Source organism: Acinonyx jubatus, chromosome B1, assembly GCF_027475565.1.
Source record: "Acinonyx jubatus isolate Ajub_Pintada_27869175 chromosome B1, VMU_Ajub_asm_v1.0, whole genome shotgun sequence".
Lineage (NCBI taxonomy): Eukaryota > Metazoa > Chordata > Mammalia > Carnivora > Felidae > Acinonyx > Acinonyx jubatus.
The window spans coordinates 190,262,858-190,281,668 of NC_069382.1; the positions used below are offsets into that span (position 1 = coordinate 190,262,858).

The 18,811-nt window shown below is 39.4% G+C and overlaps 1 protein-coding gene across 3 annotated transcripts in view; it reads right to left on the reverse strand.

Moving 5' to 3' along the window:
• Positions 1–1,131: 1,131 nt before the first annotated feature.
• The window catches only part of C1QTNF7 (C1q and TNF related 7), a 106,021-nt gene continuing 88,341 nt past the window's right edge, over positions 1,132–18,811 (reverse strand). For 2 of the 3 annotated variants that reach the window (XM_015072975.3, XM_053217560.1), the window contains 2 exons: positions 8,085–8,330; positions 1,132–2,119 (listed from right to left, as the gene is read on the reverse strand). In XM_015072975.3, coding sequence (XP_014928461.1) covers positions 1,488–2,119; positions 8,085–8,330 — 878 coding nt within the window. In that variant the 3' untranslated portion in view covers positions 1,132–1,487. Of the gene's footprint in view, positions 2,120–8,084; positions 8,331–15,917; positions 18,240–18,811 lie in introns of those variants that run through there. The other variant, XM_015072976.3, reaches the window with a different exon arrangement.

Genomic DNA, 18,811 nt, shown 5'->3' on the forward strand with positions numbered 1-18,811 from the left:
GTTAAGCATTGGCTCTTGATTTTGGCTCAGGTCATGATCTCATGGTTTGTGGGTTTGAATCCCTTGTCAGACTCTGTGCTGATAGCACAGAGTCTGCTTGGGATTCTCTCTCTCCCTCTCTCTCTGCCCCTCCCCCCCTTGCTCTCTCTCAAAAATAAATAAATAAACATTAAAAAAAGAAGCCACCAAAAAGAGAGTAAGGGAATCCTATCACTGTCAGTAGAAATCATGAAAAATCATGTGGAATCATGTCCCCCAGGGACAGCGGGACTGCAGGGGCCATGAGGCTTGGAAGCGACAGTTACCTGCTCAGACGTCTGGTCTCTTTCCCTCCTCCTCCTGTTCACTGCCACCGTTTCACTATAAATCAGTGCACATACGCTTCACTTTTATTTGGATTCAATACCTCAGAAATCCATGAGAAATAATGCTTCCCACCAATGTAAGGTAGCGTCCTCATTCATGTGCAAGCTAAGAGGAATAATAATTGTCTTGGAAACCATCAAGCTAAACAAATTTAGGAGAATGACCTCTTGGCTGATCTCAGTAACTTGTTTGTCTTCATTTCCATTACCCTTCCCAGGTCCCCTTTATCTCTGGGTTTTCCACCCTTTTCTGATTGCGAATACCAGTGGTGTTTCAAGGATGGATGGGATGGGGTAAATGCAGCTGCAGAATTCCTTGTTTCCTTTGTATGCCTCCCACTTCCTTAAACACACACAATTTAGCATGGTTAATGTTTTTCCACGTGTGAAACCTTCTCTGGCCCCCGTCCCCAGGAAGAGCGGCTCCCATGTATGTCCAGCTTGGAGTCAGTCTGTTGGTCAGGTGCTCATCTCCCTGAATTGTGACAGCATGCTCCTCACACACCAGCCGAATGAAGGCACAGCTTTTGTCCAAACTCATGATCAGATCTGACCTAGCACCTCAGTGTCTGACTCACACAGGCGTATTTAAGAGCTGTTGAGTGAATACAGATATGAGCACGAAGGAACGCATAACAACAAAAAAAGGAAAGTTATCACTTTCGCTTACTTGCAATCACTTAGTATCTCTTACCTTTAGTTTTTGACTTTTGAGAACTGTTAAAGACTCTGGGGTGTGATGATTCTCTTAAATAACAAGCAAAAGTGTAATTTTATGAAGATTTAATGAGACAATATCATTGCCAGCTGATTTTATCACTCAGGGAGTTTAACAGAAATTTGTTAACATTGTCTTTAATTTGCTTAAATATTTATGAACATTGCTTTCAGGAGGATTCTTATCTGGGGTTATTGTTTCATAGAATTCATCTTGGTGTGGTTTCAACCATTTGGTGGTTCATCTTGTTTTAATAGATTCTGCTAGAATTTTCTGTAAATGCTTTGGAATCTGAGTGGGAGTCTCTTTGGATCTCATTGCTGCTTCCTCCACCTTCCAAGGCCCCAGATTAAGTCAAAGTGTCTGCCACAAAAATCTTGGAACGTTCAGGACGGCAGTCCTGATCACAGCTCGTCGTCTTCTGATATGGAATCTAGATAATCTGTGTCAACATACAGGAGAAATCCGGAGAACAAGCTGTCTGCCCAACCTGGGTCTGAGAAGAGGCCGTTCTGGTCGGTGAAGAAGATCTCCAGCCAGACTTCATCTTCTGGCTGCAGATAGATGACCGTGGACCCCGAAGCCACATCATGGTTCCCAGTGTTGGCGTCAAAGGTCTTTATCCGGTACTGCCCGTTGTGCACCAGCCCGATTGCCAGATGCTTATTCGCCAATGTGATATCATAAGAAAAGTAATAGATCCCTGGGAAGGCACAGATGAACTTGCCTGTTGCAGGATTGTAGTGCTCTCCCTCATTGAAGAGGACCTTGTTAAATATAATCGGTAGCCTTTCTTCTGGGTAGCTGGTTGTGATGCCAACAGAAAAGGCGGATTTGAGCACGATGCTTCCACATCTGCAAACTCCAGGCAACCCTGGATCCCCTTGCTCTCCTCTGTCCCCCTTTGCTCCAGGAGGCCCAGCTGGACCTACTTCTCCTTTTTCTCCCTCTGGTCCAATGGGTCCTTTCTTCCCAGTCTCTCCTTGGTCCCCCTTCTCTCCAGCAAGGCCCAGTGGTCCAGTCTTACCTCTCAAACCTTTAAAAAGAGTTTACAGTTTATTTAATAGTTCCTCTAGATATACAGTCACAAACAGCATGTCCACACAGTGCCAGCACACCCTAAATTTGTCTCTCCAGCCAACTTTCAATAGGACACTACTAAATACTGATGCATCTCTTAAAAACAATCACTGATGCATTAAAATAGAAATAGAAGATTTTCATCAGAATTTCAGGTGAATTTTCCTGAGTATATGAAAAATCATTTAAGTGCTATTTTGGTGATGGATCATCTGCAACTAAATCAGTCACATACACTATTTGTCACCACAGGAGAAATTCAATTGAGCATAATGATATTTTTCAGAGTGGGGTCATGGGAGCAGACAGAGCCAGATGAATCCTTAGAGGTTATTTAGTCTCATGTCCCACCCTACTTCTATTAGTTTTAATAATAAAATAATTAATCAAAATTAGATGAGCTCATATTTATTCAACATTTACTATGTACCAGGGACAGCATTTTATTGACAGGCATTGGCTTCTTTAGGACTTGCAACAACTTTATGAGTTAGGAATTATTACTTCCATTGCAGATGGGGAGACTGAGCTACAGAGAAGTTGGTTTGCTCAAGGGAACAAAGCTAGTACGTGATGGATCTGTGATCTGAACTCATGCCTGCCTGACTCTGGAGCCTGAGCATCTCCCCAGGGCAGCAGCTCGAGTATAAAGAGCACCTGCCACATAGTGAGGGTTCAATATGCTACAATAACTGAAAAATAGTGATGCCACCGCTATGCAGTAGCTCTTTTTTGGAGGAGAAAATCGAATCCCAGAGAGGTGGAGAAACTGGCTTCTGTAGCAAGCTAGGACTGGAATCCAAGTCTTAGTGTAATGATGCTTCCCCTCCATCAAAGTGCCTCTTACCTTTGGGGCTGGAATCAAGAATCCTAAATTCTGTTTGGCTCTGCAGCTAAATGGTTGTATCATTTTAGGCAAGTCCCTTAATTTCTCTGGGTCTCCTTATATATAGAAAAGACATAATATCTGTGAAAGGATTTCAACAAATTCAAAATCACCACAGTGAAATATTTTCTGTTTGTCCAAATCTTTACATCTACAGATCAACCAAAGGCTAAATGCAGAGAACTTGTGCTTGTCGGTTGAAAGGGATAAGCAACATCTATTTAATTTTTAAACCGTATATATAATAACAGTGACTTAATAGCATAAAAATGTCCTTTAATTTTTATAGTCAAATCCGTTCCATAGATAGTGCTTGTATAATGATACACCCTCAAAAATATCCAAATTATAGGAAATTCATGAAGGACTTTTGTAGTCAGGGAAAATATATTATGGATATACTGTGTACTTTCACTCTTAACTATGTATTTGCTTTCGGGAACTTTATTAAATTGAACATTTTTATCTTGATAGTGCTTTGGTACCTTTTATTTGAAAATTACATGCACACCAGTATATGAGTTTAATTAATTTTCAGTTTGGCAAATTTAGGCTCGAAATGTTCTGGATAATGAAAATTTTAGAATGAATGATTTACTCTTAAAACTTCCAGTATTTTGTTTTAATAGTTTTGGAAAGAGGTTGTTTAACAATTTATGATGCACCAAAGATTTTAATAATGAACCAAACCCCTTTTTTTGGTGACTGGGATCAGTATCATTACTGATCACAGAACTGTCCTAAAGCTCTAGATGGCTTTTGTTGTGAAGTTGAAATTCCCCTGGTCCCAGCCAGAATATACTCTGGTATTGATTTCTTGAAATAAGGCCATAATAGTGTGATCTTTCAATGTTTGCTTCTTTCTGGTAGAAATAAAATATGAATACAATTTTATGTTAAATTTACTTTTGAATCAAGGACCACAAATTCTAAATTGTTATTTTTATCTTCAATAGGAGCTTAACTTTTGCTGTCTTCATGAGTGAAGGTCATGAGTGACCTTGGATGTATAATAGAAAAACTTTTTGGCATCAGCAACAATTTTGACTATTAAATTTCATTATGTACTCCGATCCTCCTGTCTCTATGACTTTGGGCAAGTCACTTGTCTGTGTTTCAAATGCTTCAATATGAAGAACTGGATTTAAATCCACTCCAAACCTAGTGAGAAAAGCAGTCAACAGTGGCTCAGCAGACCAGGAGACTTTAGTTCATCCATGGATTCATTACGTGAATTTGAAGAAGGGGCTTCATCTCTCTGACTTGTTTCTCAGTCCTTGAAATGAAGGTGTTGGACTAGGTTGCTTAAGGCCGCATCCTATTGAAAATTCTTTGAGACAAAACCACAAATGCAATTTTACAATGCTAGCCATGGAAAGATCTTTACCATCTCAGTGTTTGGGTTTCGATAGTTATTTAATTAGATAATCAGAGATGAGCTGTAGTAGCTTGAAGTAATTCTTCCTATTTGCATTAAGGGTTTTCACCTGTGCTAATGGCCAATTAATGAATAATGGAAAGAAGGGATAAATCAGTCTCCCTCTTCCTATTTAGTTAGACATATGCTTACATAGAGGGAGAATTATGGAGTACTGGTTAGTCTATGTTTAGGTACTAACACTTGGAGAGAAAGGATTTCTTAGTTCTCCATGAAATAGGCTTACAAAGATTTCTTCTTCGGTGTTATTTTTTTCTCCCATCCATCCATCCATCCATCCATCCATCCATCCATCCCAGGGTTTGTGTGTGCATGCATACATACATCTAAACTGTGTAATATTGATTGATCATCTACTACATGCTAGGCACTATGCTAGGGACTGAGTGGGACATTGATATGAATGACACCTATTTCACCCTCAAGTTAGCTGTTACTACATATTACACTGTGATCTGCAAATATGGGTGATAGCTAAGTTCATGAATATCCAAAGCCATATAAGAAACTAGAATGATTGGTTTCATGAGGTGATTCCAGTGCTATCTGAAGATATTTATATGGATGTGCATTCAGATTAAATTAAATGGTACTATTCTGCTACAACAGTAATTATGATAGACCAGTGAAGGAGACATATTTTTAATAGAAAGTTTCTAATTCAGTATGATAAGCTCTGTATTTGTAATTTAAGGTAGAGAAGTTGAGCGAAAATATGCTTGATTCTGCTTGTGCTTGGTTGGGATGGATGTGGTGGGGATGTTTACCAAGGGTACATGAAGGAGAAGACATTTGTGGTGTCATTAAAGGGGAAAGAAGAATCAAAGACTACTAGCCATGTTGTGCCCAGTTTCAGATGCATTAACAGCTTATCCCCAAAACACCAGGGCTCTGTTACTGTTGTTTGTAAATAAGGTGTGTTTTTCTTCATTGATCACAAAGGCATTCCTACCTTTCTTAGATGTTCTAAATCCTTATGTGTGTATGTGTGCATATTGGATTTAAATAATCTCAGGTTCGCAAAGTCATTTTATTTCCAAATCTCAATTTTTTCATTGTAACACAATTATTGCTGATTATAATGGTTTCTAATAGGCTTATGATAAACATTAAGTATTAAATGTAAAATTCCCGATGTAGTAAGTTCTTAATAAATGGCTATGATAATGATGATGATGATGATGATGATGAATATTGTAATTATATGTTTCTATATTGGCCTTCCACACCCAAATGTTTATCAAGGCAATGTCTTTATTCATGTTTGTGTTCTTCTTGTCTAGAACAGGGACAATTTTACACTGCCCACCAAGGGATAGTTGGCAATGTCTGGAGACATTTTTGTTGTCACAGTTGGTGGGGGTGCCACTGGCAGCTAGTCGGATGCTGCTAAATGTCCTCTAATGCATAGGATATCCATCCCACAGTAAATAATTATTTGGCCTGAAATATCATTAGGATAGAGGTTGAAAAACACTGGTCTGGAATAATACTGGATAACAACAGGTACACAAGAAGCTTGTTGAAGGACAATGCTTGGGTGTACCCATGAATACGGAGGTGTAGCTGACCTCATATGGTTAACCTTGTAATAATTATGAACATTCAATTTAATCTGAATGCATATCCACATACTTTTATATTTAAAAAATGTTTTTTTACATTTATTTATTTTTGAGAGACAGAGCACAAGTGGGGGAGGGGCAGAGAGAGAAGGAGACACAGAATCGGAAGCAGGCTCCAGGCTCTGAGTGGTCAGCACCGAGCCCGACGCGGGGCTCAAACTCACGAACCGTGATATCATGACCTGAGCCGAAGTCGGATGCCCAACTGACTGAGCCACCCAGGCGCCCCTCTACATACTTATATTTTTAAAGATTTTATTTTTTAAGTAATCTTTACACCCAATGTGGGGCTCAAATTCACAACCCTGAGATCAAGAGTCTCACGCTCCACCAAGTGAGCCAGCCAGGCACCTCTCCACATGTGTATTTTTAAATGATATCAGAACTACTTAATGAAACTGAGCACCCATTTCGAGTTTATTACATGAGTTTGGATATTCAACAAGTTAGCTATGACTCATGTTTGCAGATCACTGTGTGATATGTAATAAGAACTAACATTTACTGAGTGTTTACCAGATGGCAGTTACCCTACTGAGTGTTTTCCGTGTATTATTGTATTATTAACTGTCACAATCACCCTTACTACTCCCAATCTACAAATGAGGAAACTGAGGCTTCAAGCGGTTGTTGGTCCACGGATAGTAAGTTAGTAATTGAAGGAGCCGAGATCTAAGCCTCAATCAGACTGACTCCAATACATGCTTGTGGAAGCACTACATTATTGCTTCCAGACACAGTAAAGAAACTAAAAGGGTTGGTCATACGTAGCGACGGTCCTGTTATTATTACAGGCTTTCAAGGCTATTCGTGATCATGACACAGCGGTAAGTTGTAGTCATAGGTGTCACCAGAGATTAAGATGTAAGCTCCAAATTAAAGGTTCTTTATCTGGTGTTGAACCTTTACCTAAAGGTTTTTAATCTAATATTGAACAATATTCACACAGTCGGTAGCTACTGATTTTCCAAGTATTTTCTGCCGGACAAATTCAGAAATGAATTATTATCCAGTAACTTGCATGTATATTATGCTGCTATTTCACGTAACACCACTAAATCAGGGGCGATGACTAGATAGAGACATGTTTCTTAGACTAATTGACTTTTCTCTTCCTGTCTTTTGTCCTAGCCTTTACACTTGGAAACTTGTTTTTAAAGATTGATGCCAAATCGCTTCCTCTTTTAGAGTTAACCCAACTTCTCTAGACTTTCAATTCGGTTTACTCTGAAGGATTGCAGAGTCTGGCAATCTTCCTGGGCCAATTTATTTGGGGGGGGGGGAAAGTAAACATTCCTGAAGTAGTAGGGAGCAATTGTGTTGCTGTTAGGAGTGATACGAATGTACTTTGCTAGCTGGGACAGGACAGGAGGGAAAGAGATGAGCTGCGAAAGGTGGGCTAAACAGTGCTATTGCCATTTCATCTGTGAAAAATAAAATCTAGAAGTCCTTTATGCAGCTTTGCTCAGGATATTTAGTACAGGTTAGGATGGCATCTGTGCTTTTGGCTCCTAATTCCTGCCTCTGCTTCGTCTGTCCATTTCTTTTCCTTGTCCATCTGTCTGTCTATCCATCCATGCCCTTGCACATCCAGCCATTCCCTGCTAGCTATAACAGCCCCGTGGCCACGGGCATCATCAGTGTTTGAGTCCAGCTCTGCCGGTCACTAGCAGTGAACTTCCGTCTTCAGTAATTAATTTAACCATGTTATTGCTCTGTGATCTCATCTGTAAAATGGGATAACCGAAAGAGTGGTCATTGCCATAAAATAAGGTGTAGGTAAAGAGTTCAGAGCGGTATCTAAAGCATAGTAAGGGCTCAACACATTATTATGATTAAGGAAGGTGAAATAGAGAAGGGATTTCAGGAGCAATTCCCATTAGAAAAGGCAACAGAGAAGGGAAGCGGTTTAAGGCGGGGGAGGGTGGGTGGGTGAACGAGGGGTGTTTCATGGCACTTCATCGTTCATTACCTGCAGCCCCCTTTTCACCTTTCTCTCCTTTCCTGCCGTCTCTACCATCTCGTCCTGGAAGGCCGATCCGACCATGGGGCCCCGGGGAACCATTCGCTCCAGGGGGTCCCGGAGGTCCAGGTAAGCCAGGGATGCTACAGATATATCTTGGGGAGTAGCTCTCTCCTTTGAACTGATTACCCCGAGGCTGTCCACTGGCACAAATGGCAAAACTTGTAACATAGAGCAAGATAAACATCTTTGGCTCTGGAAAAGAAACACAGGGACATAAATCCACCCTCTCAGGTGGTAGTTTTGGCATAAATGAACATGAGGGCGGGCATTGGCAACCGCGTACTTCAGCGCTCGCCTCTCCACGCATGTATAAAACCTCAGTCACCTCTCGTAATTCCGTTGGAAACTATTAACACATTACTGATAGAGGGTTCTCAGTGTCCCACACAAGGGTTGGTGGAGATGAAGGGTTAAAAAAAATTCAAAATAAAGCCACTTGTTGCATTTTTTTTCCTGTAGGCTCGATGATGGACTTTGAAAAATGATGGTTTCTTCTTGCAGAAATAATGCATTATTTTTAGAAAATTAGAAATGCAAACGAATAAGAGAAACATCAACAATATTCCCACCGCTAGAGATAATTATTCTTTACATTTTGATACAGACATCCTTCCAGTCTTTCTGTCTATGCTGTGGAGGAAAATGATATCATGCCCCTCCTGTATGTCTCCAACTTTTTTTTCCCTTTACAATACATCATGAACATCCTCCCATGTCAAAAATTATTCTTAACATTAAAAAATGTTGCATTTTCTGTACTATTCTTTGTGTACACAATTCTCCATTGCAGACATTTCCTTCCAGTTTTCTGCCAATATAAACACGATGCTAGGCATCCTTATATCTAGTCTTGGCATGCATCCATGGTCGTTTTCTTAGAATTTGTGGGTTTTTTTAAGCAGGAGAAAAGAAGTGGCATTTTCAGGAAAACCATGTTTTTCACTTGATAATCATGTGTAAAACCAATTAGTGTTAATTGGAGTACTGTGCATGTCCTAAGGGGGGGGGGGCTCAAACTTTAATTTAAAATCTGCAGAATACAATGCCCTGGTGAACCATTAAGCTGTTAGCACCAGGGCTCAATTAAAGAGCTGAGTGAAATTAAACCATGCATGGTGTCACATGTGCCTAGGGAGGCAGACAACAGGTCTCTTTAGTTGTGGTCTAATAGGACTTGGTTTTTCCCTCCACAAACAGGATCCTGAGAATGACGGATCGTTTATTAGCATGATGTTTGGCATATAAACTGAGGGGTGGGCCATATGGGCTGGGACACCTGACTTTCTAGGCTAAACGGTCCCTAGGATTAGCAGCTTCTTGGATGGGAGAATGTATGCACGTGGTTTTAGGGCAGTGCAAATGAATAGTTTTGGGGTAGCTGGACCTGTGCTTTAATAAGAAATCTCAACATCGCTTGACGTATATGCCTGGCATGTACCCGCCCAAAGGAAATAATCATGAAATGTAAAAAAAGCAATCGGATGGGGCTTCCTTGCTTTCTTACAGCCACATCAGAAAAGTAACCAGGCGCACTGTACCAGTTTTATGATACCCATGGGGAAATTGCAACATCTTGGAATTAGACCTAGAAATTTGCCAGAGCATAGGAATGACAAATTGAGAAAAACACAGCGTGCACATGTGATTCAAAATAAGTCTATTCCTAGAAATCTTATTAGTGAGAAACTGAAGCAACTTACCCAGATATAGGCCCTGTATCCTTCACCAAATCTCCACGTCACCAGTGTCTCTCCCCACCGTTCTCCCTCCCCCACATCCAGGAGAACATTTTTGCTGTGCACAGTCTGCTTATAATAGAGCACAAATTCAACATTACTGATTCCATTGCTCAACTGGGATGAAGGCACTTTCTGAAAAGCCCGGTGGATCTGATAAAGATACCAGCCTTTTCAAAGGTGTCCCAGATGATAGAAAATGAAAGAACATTCTATCCATACCCCTGCCACAGTTAAAACAAAACTGTGATGATGAAATTGCTAGCTTTTTTTGTGTAAAAAATGGATGAGAGGAGGCTTTGAGAAAGAATTTGAAAGAATAGAACATGTTCATAGGAGATACTCATAAAAGTTTAAATGTTTAAAGAGACATGGGATGGCATCCTATAGCTGAGACCAGGACTTGGTTCTAAGATGAACTTGAAATTACTTGGAGAGAAGGCACTGTGGGCAGTGGCTTCTCAGACATTATGATGGAGAAGCTGAAAACACAAACACGCCAATAGTCAGGGATCAGTCTACAAAGAAGCTTGGGGTAAGGGTCCAGGTTATGGTGAATATAAGAAGCATAAATTCTAAACATGTGCTTGGAAGAAAGGATATTAATATTTCCAATAGCCAGGCAAAAAGGTGCTCAAAGGAGGTAAAAACTTAATAGAATTGAAACAGACGCATTCATTGAACAAATGGTTTGTCTTTCTTTCATTGACAAATGCATTAGAATATTGTCTGTATGATAGTCTAAATGCTGGAAGCATCCCCAATTAGAAGTTTTGAAAGGCTCTCAAAATGATTATCCATTAAGAGTCCTCATCAGAATTGAGGAACAATGTGTTGTGCTGCCTGACACATAATGACAAAGTGGTGGTAACTGGCCATTTGAGTCTCGGGACTCAGTTTATAGGACGACAAAGGGGTGTGGGTTACAATAGAAAACTACAGTGGCATCACCCTGCCATATTTCCTCAGTTTACTTAAGAGCCAAAAGTCTCATGGTACATGGTTCAAGAGTCTACTGGATTGGGCACCCACCCTCCTTACTTCCCTAACTTCATCCTCCGCTACTCTCTCTCCCTCTCTCCAGCTCCAGTCTCTCAGGATGCCTTGGTGTCTCCCAAAGACACCAGGAATGTTCTGCTTTAGGGCCTTCATGCTGTCTCTTCCCTCTGTCTTCTCTTCCCCAAGATGTCTACATGTCTCACTCACTCATCTCCCTCTTTGAGTCTTTGCTCAAATGCCAACCTCTCCCTGAAGCCAATTCTTACACTGTATTTAACATTGCCATCTGCCATCTGCCATCTCATACCTCCACCCCCCTCATTCTGCTCTATTGTTTTCTATTCTTTGTACCCACCATCTTCTAACTCACTAGATTATTATTACCTTTATTATGATTTAAAAATATGGTATATCTCCATCTGATGGAACGTAAGGGATGAGGGCATACAGCAGGGATTTTTGTCTTAGTCATTGATTTCTACAACCATCTAGAACAGTGTTTGGCATAAAAAACCCACGCTGTGGACAGAGAAGTGTTTTTGTTGTTGTTGTTGTTTTGGTTTTTTTTTTTTGGCGGGGTGAGGTATGTGTTTTATGAAAAACTAAATGAAAAACATGGGAGAATGGAATATGAGAATATTGTAAGGGAAAGAGAAAAAAGAACTTAAATATTCAAGGGGTCTGTGGGTCCCTCTCACAGTGTTTAAAAATACAAACAAAAGACTTCAGTTGTTTCAATTTTGCATAGTCTAAGTATTTAGAAATATTTTAAATAATTACCTTTTTTTTTGGTACAGATAGAACATGCACATTTATAAAATTAAAAAAGGGTATGCAATGAGAAGTAAATCTCTCCCTTCCTCCCAGTCTTCCAGACATGCAGTCCTCCTCTCTAGAGGCAATCATTGTTGCTAGTTTCTTGTGTGTCTTCTTCTCCACTTTGGCAAAAAATATGCAACTTTCTGTATCTTGCTTTTTCAGGTAGCTAAGAGATTTTCTGTTATCAGTAGGTAGAGTTGCCTCATCCTTTTTTTAGTGACTATAGAATATCCACTATATGGTTGTGTTACATTTAACCAGTCTCCTACTGATGGATATTTGGGATATTTTCATTGTTGTATAAGCAACAGTACAATAAGTCACTGTGTGTGTGTGTGTGTGTGTGCGTGTGTGTGTGTGTGTACATAGTTTATGATATGAGCAGAAAATAGCTTCCCCCAGTTTGCCTTTGTATTTTGTTCATGAATTTTAAAAAATTTTTATTATAAAAACATTTTTGAAGTTCAATTTATTCCATTTAAAAGGCCTTCCTCACTCCACGATACTAAAAAAAAAATTCTCCCACTTTCAGTTTCTTTGTTATTTCATTTGTTCACATTTAATCTTTGACCCATTAGAATGTTTCTGATAAAAAGTGTGAGGTAGGGATCTAGCTGTATATTTTCAGCACCTTATATTGAATAATCTATCCTTTGCCCACTGTCCCACTGGGTTGCAGTGGATTTGGTTATTTTGGCTGGGACTGCACTATGTGGGTCATGGTTTTATAAACATTATAATATGTTTTAACAGATTTATTGAGATTTAATTTACACACCATAAATTGGACCAATTTAAAGTATACAAATCAATGTATACTATACTCCAATTTTAGATCATTTTCAAAACTACAAAAAGAAACCTCATACACATTTGCAGTCATGCCTCATACAAAGTATTTTGAAGAATTACATTGAATATGCAAATTTATGTAGAATATGTGCTAAAATGTATTTTTTCCCACATCACGCTCCTTTGGAGTGAGAAAATCAAAGCTCTGGAAATATTGTTAATCTTGTGCAGACCTGTCTTGGGATGCTAATGTATCCTATTTTTCTGTAGGGATTATAAAGTAACAGGTTTTCAGTTTTTGAAACTTATATTTACTTTATGGTACTATAGATTTCACACTCTTTATGTCAAAAATGTGTTTTGAATGTGTAAGGCAGGAATGTAGCATGTAGTGTTTTCTAAGATTTTTAGTGATAGAACCCTTTGTTCTTGCTAAACTCATCATGAAAGTACTTGGAGAAATACTGAATAAATCACTGCAAAAGTTGAACTTTTAGAAAATGTGTCCACTGGTTGAGATCTCTTCGTAAATAGCATGTTTTTACTTATTAAAAAAACCCATGTATATACAGTCAACTAATATTTGAGAAGGAAACCAAGAATACTTTCTGGGGAAAGAATAGTCTCTTCAATAAAATGGTGTTGGGCAGCTGTGTATTTGTATGCAGAAGAATGAAATTGGATCACTAGTTTATACCACTCAAAAAATCAACTAAAAATGGATTAAAGACTTAAATATAAGACTTGAAACTGGAAAACCTCTAGAAGAGAACACAGAGAAAAAGATCCTTGGCAGTGGTCTCCCACCCCTGCGTATATAACCAAAAGAAAAGAAAATAGGATATCAAAGAGCTCTCTATATTCCCACGTTCATTGCAGCATTATTCACAATAATCCAGACATGGAAGCAACCTAAATATCCACTGGCAAATGAATGATAAAGAAAATGTGGTATATATACAATGAAATATTATTCAGCCATAAAGAGAAGGAAATCCTGTCACTTGTGACATCACGGATGAACTTTGAAAGCAATATACTAGGTGAAAGAAGTCAGAGAAAGACAAACACTGTACGATCTAACTTATATGTGGAATCTAAAACACTGAACTCATAGAAACAGTGAGTGGAATGGTGGTTGCCCAGGGCTGGAGGGTGGGGAAAATGGGGAGATGGTGGTCAAAATATACAAACTTTCAGTTACAAGCTGAATAAGTTTTGGGGATCTAATGTGCAGCATGGTGTCTGTAGTTAATAATACTCTCTTGCATGCTTGAAAGTCGCTAAGAGAAGAGATGTTACTGCATGTTCTTAGTGCACACGAAAAATGATAATCATGTGTGGTGATGGATGTGTTAACTAACTTATTGCCATAATCATTTCACAATACATATATGTATCAAACTTTTACATTGCATACCTTAAACTTACACAATGTTATATGTCAATTATATCTCAGTAAACCTGGAAAAAACATACTTGGTAGAATGTAAAATGGTGCAACAGCTGTGCAAAATGGTAAGTTAATTCCTCAAAAAACTTAACCTAGAATTATCATATGATCCAGCAATTCTACTTCTGGGTATATACGTAAAGGCACTGAAAGCAGAGACTCAGATATTTGCACACCCATTCTCATCATAGCGTTATTCATAACAGCAAAAAGGTGAATTAGCGGATGAATGGATAAACACAATATAGTACCTACATACAATGGAATCTTATTCGACCATTAAAAGGGAATTTTGACCCATTCTACAACATGGAGGAATCTTGAAAACTTTATGTTAAGTGAAATAAGCCAGTCACAAAAGGACAAACATTGCATGATTTTACCTACATGACGTATCTGGAATAGTAAAAATTGTAGACATGGAAGGTCAAATGGTGCTTGCCAGCAGCTGGAGAGTGGGGTGGGGGTTAATATTTAATGAGTTCAAAGTCTCAAAAAGTTCTGGAGATAGATGATGGTGTGATGGTTGTACAACAGTGTAAGTATCCTTGCTGCCACAGAGCTGTGTACTTAAAAATTGTAAGTTTTATGTTATGTATATTTTACCATAACAGAAAAAACACTAAGTGAAAAAAAAAAACCCAGATGAGTTGGAATGCAGGGAACATACTAGCATTTTTATTACTGTGCTTTATTTATTTATTTATTTATTTATTTATTTTTAATTTTTTTATTTTGAGAGAGAGAGAGAAAGACAGAGAGCATGAGGAGGAGAGGGGCAGAGAGAAAGGAGAGAGAGAATCCCAAGCAGGTTCCATGCCATTAGTGCAAAGCCTGATGTGGGGCTTGAGCTCATGGACTGTGAGATCATGACTCGAGCCAAAATCAAGAGTCAGACACTTGACCAACCGAGCCACCCAGGCCCCCTGTGCTGGGTGTTTTAAAACAGCATTTACTTCATCCCTAAACCACTCGTATGCAGTAGGTGATATTATCTCGATTTTTCAAACAAGATAATTGAGACTCTGAGGACCCAAGTCCACAGCCATAAAAATGGCACAGGCAGGATTTGAACTGAGCTCTTCCTGTCTCCAAACACTCGAGTTTTCCCCCATATCACGGGAGGGAAACTGTCACATCACTTCATGACAAAGGGCTGACTCGATTACTAGTTTGACTTGAGAATGTATTTTGCCTGGAAATCATTAGGGAAAAGATAGGTAACCAGGCATGGCCAAAATGTGACATATCCTTGGCCCCCAGAGGAAGACATTTCGCAATAGTAGGTTTTATCCTTCCCCAGCTGCCCTAGGAGTGACCCTAGGAGTGAGCAAGACAGGGTGGAGCACTTAGGTGTTCATATACCAGAAGCTTCTGTTATGTTGGTTCCTCATCTCTGTCTTTGGGGCTCCAGTTTTCCTCCTCAGAGGTGCCTCTCCTGTTAGCCATGGAAAACCTTCCCTTCTCCTGTCACTACGCGGCGTGCAGCACCTCACAACTACGCTGTGTTAGGACTGTCTATCTCCTTGCTTTTCCTCCACCGAAATATAAACTCTGTATCGCTAACATTTAGGACCAAGACTGGAGAGGCTCAGTGAAGGCTGAATGAAGAAAGCATGTATTCCTCAACAGTTATATCAACAGCTCATGATTGATAAAGCTTCGACTGCTTTATGTAAAGTGCTATGATGGCATAAGAGTAAAATATTCTGAGAGCTGGCAAACATTTTGTAGCCTACAGAGCAACGTGAAGTCTGTATCATCTTTCCAAAGGACCCCCTTGTGGTCGATTGGACAGGTAACTTGTCTATAGCCACAAAACTACTGTCAGACCAGAGATTTGAACGTAGGTCTTCAGTTTCATGGATTTTTCTTACAGAGCTGTCTGTTTAATAAACTCCAAAGCTACCATCGTGAAATGGGCCACTGCATCTACATTTGCCAAAGTTCTAAAAAAAAAAAAAAAAAGAAACACCATACCTTTCTCTGGGTTGGTGGCTTGCTCCAGGATTCTAAATCCACAAGAGACTGAGGATCTTTCATGAGAGCTTCAGCGAAAAACTTGCTTTGGTACCAGACAGAAAAAGAGATCCAAGTTCTCAGAGGTTTCCAAATAGTTGTGCTAAAAATAATTTTCTCCTTTAGTCCCAAAAAGCCAGAGGTCCTGGAAGTCATTCATGGGGTGAGGCTCAATCAGGGGCTGGTCAAAATTACGGTTTTGTTTGAGATAAACCTGAAGCTCCTGCTTTCTTTGACTGGTGAGTTTAGAGGTGTCTCCACCTCTGTATGTCGTGGCCTCTTTTGCAGATTTGTTTACTTAAGTTTTTCCCTCTTAATTTGTTTTCCACTGAGTGGAAGTTTCAGGAAAAAAATTACTCACTGACTGGAAATTAGTTGTTAACTTAGAGAAGAGAGTCATTTCCTAGTTGAGAATTTTCAAGGTAGAATCTTCAAATTCTGGAAATTGGGTGGTGTCTCGTGGACTAAACAGGGAGAGGTGGTAAATATTCTTGGTCAACGTGGCAGGAAAAGGGCCCCATATCCTATGTGCTCCGAAATGGAAGAGGGTTATGAGCACCGCACTGATCTTTTCTTTGTTTTCTGCTGAATGGATAAATGATTGGGTATTTTTAGAAGACTGATATGTCTTTGTTACTATAGAGAATTGATCATAACAACTCAAAAAGCAGAATGGTTCTCCAAAGCCTGTGACTGCTCATCTTTGGTGTAATCAGTTTCTTTGTTTCCTTCTGATGCATACTTCTTACATCTCCTTAGCAACAGCAATATATAATTCATGATGTCATTTATGGAAATTCAGTGTCGGAAAAATCTTGTTTTTATCCTGCTTTCCCCACCATTCCTCTCAAGCCATTGAGAACGCTAATTGGAAGAAGTATTTCCAAAGTTATCAAAGTGAACACTGATGCTAAGTTTGACCAAGAAGATGGATGGGATCCCCATCTTGATGATCTTCATTTTACCCTAGCTGTCCACCCTCCCATCTAGAGGAAAATGGTCTTTTGGATTTGTTGGCTGACAAAATATGAATGCTCTCATAGGGCAGTAAAAACCATGCCTTGGGCACAGAAGTGAGACAGTGATTTTCTGCCTAATTAGAGTAGGGTTTTTAAAAACTGGTCAATTTTGCATACAGCATTGTGTAAGTGTAAGGTGTATGGTGTTCTTTGGTATACTTAAATATCGTAATATGGTTGTTATCAAATTATATAATTATAGTACAATAATATTATCTATATTCATCAAATTGTGCCTTAGAGCTCTAAGGTTTATTAACCACTCGTTACAAGTTAGTACCCTTAACACCATCAGATTTTATCCCCTTCCTTCCCTGATTACCATCATTTTATCGAGTATGGTCTTAATCAGATGGAGTCCCTGGGTCTGTCTTCTCCTCCTCAAAATAAAATGGCACCCTTCATTATTTCTAAGCTTTCTCACAGTTCTTAATATCCCCTAACAATGTGTTGTGGCTGATGAGATGGAATTTGTAAAAAATGCCACTTCTATACATATGGGTAGAGATACAAGTACAGTTAAGGAGACAGTTACTGAGAGAAGTCACTCAAGTGACTCTTTTAGTGCTGTGCATACAAGGAGGTACTTGACAGTAGCTCAATGAAGGCTTTTTCCTCTTAGGAATTTTTGGCTGGAGAGGTGTTGAGATTATTTGCTTAAAGCATCCATGGTCTTCTGGAAGGAAGGAACCAAGGGTCCAATTCCTCTCCATGATGCAACTTCAGGGAAGTTAGTCATGGACTACAGGGTTGGCCTGGTCCAAATCCTGTCATCCAGAAAGGACACCCCAAGAAAGGACACGGTGGATTACAGAATGGAATTGACCAGGAGGTAAGTGGGAATCTGGGCCAAAAGGTCTAAAGGATTTCGGGGTGGCGGCTCTGGTACAGTGTATGAATGAGGCTGCGAATTGGTCTGCTTTCAGTCATTCTGTCAGAGCAGATATCATTTGGGGGATAGTGGTTAAACACATAGTGGTGAATTAAAAGGATCATTACACTGAAACTTAGGAAGGGGGTACTATTGGGGTCAGCAACAGTATCTCCCACAAATGGACAAGCATCTACTGGAATGTGCGTGACTAGTGTTCAACAATGTCACAAATTGGTGACAGCTAAATCAACGGTGGGGGGATGGGGCGGACAATTAAAGGTTTTGTTTTGTACATCTTCCTTGGAAGTAAGTTGGAAGTTGGGATGACCACTTTTGAAGCAAGCAAGCCCCTAGAATTCTTAGGTTGCTCATGGAGGGGAGTATTTAGGTCTTGAGTAGTCCATGTGCTAATAAAAGTAAATGGGATCCTAGCAATTCATTGAAATAAAACCGTATGACCGTGTTGAACTTGAACAGGCAAAGCAGGTCCCTGGAGCTAAATGCTTCCATTAGGTCAGTACCAATATAATGTCACACCATAACACTTTGATGTGTAAGATGGCCTTGACTATTTGACTTGAAGGAATCTCCCCACTTCTGACGCTGAAGTGTTGTAAGAGGCTGAACTAGAATATCAGTCCTTACAAGCTTAATTTCAGGTGTTTCAGCCGTTTGATGTGTTAATTTATTTATATAAAGTAATGACTTCTTAAAGGGCTTTTCTCACTCATTCTATGAAATAGCACAATCTCTATTAAAGAACTTAGAAGTGGTTTGTTGACTTCCAAAACAGACAGATGTATTTTTGTGTTACTGCCTTCCCTTGGCCAAGTGTTGATACAATTTACGGGCATTTATATTCTCTTTCCTGTGTCATTTGCAACTTCCTTAATTTATCTTTAATATTTGATGATAAAGTTTCTTGTATTATTGAGGTATCATGCATTTTTCTGTTTTGCAAT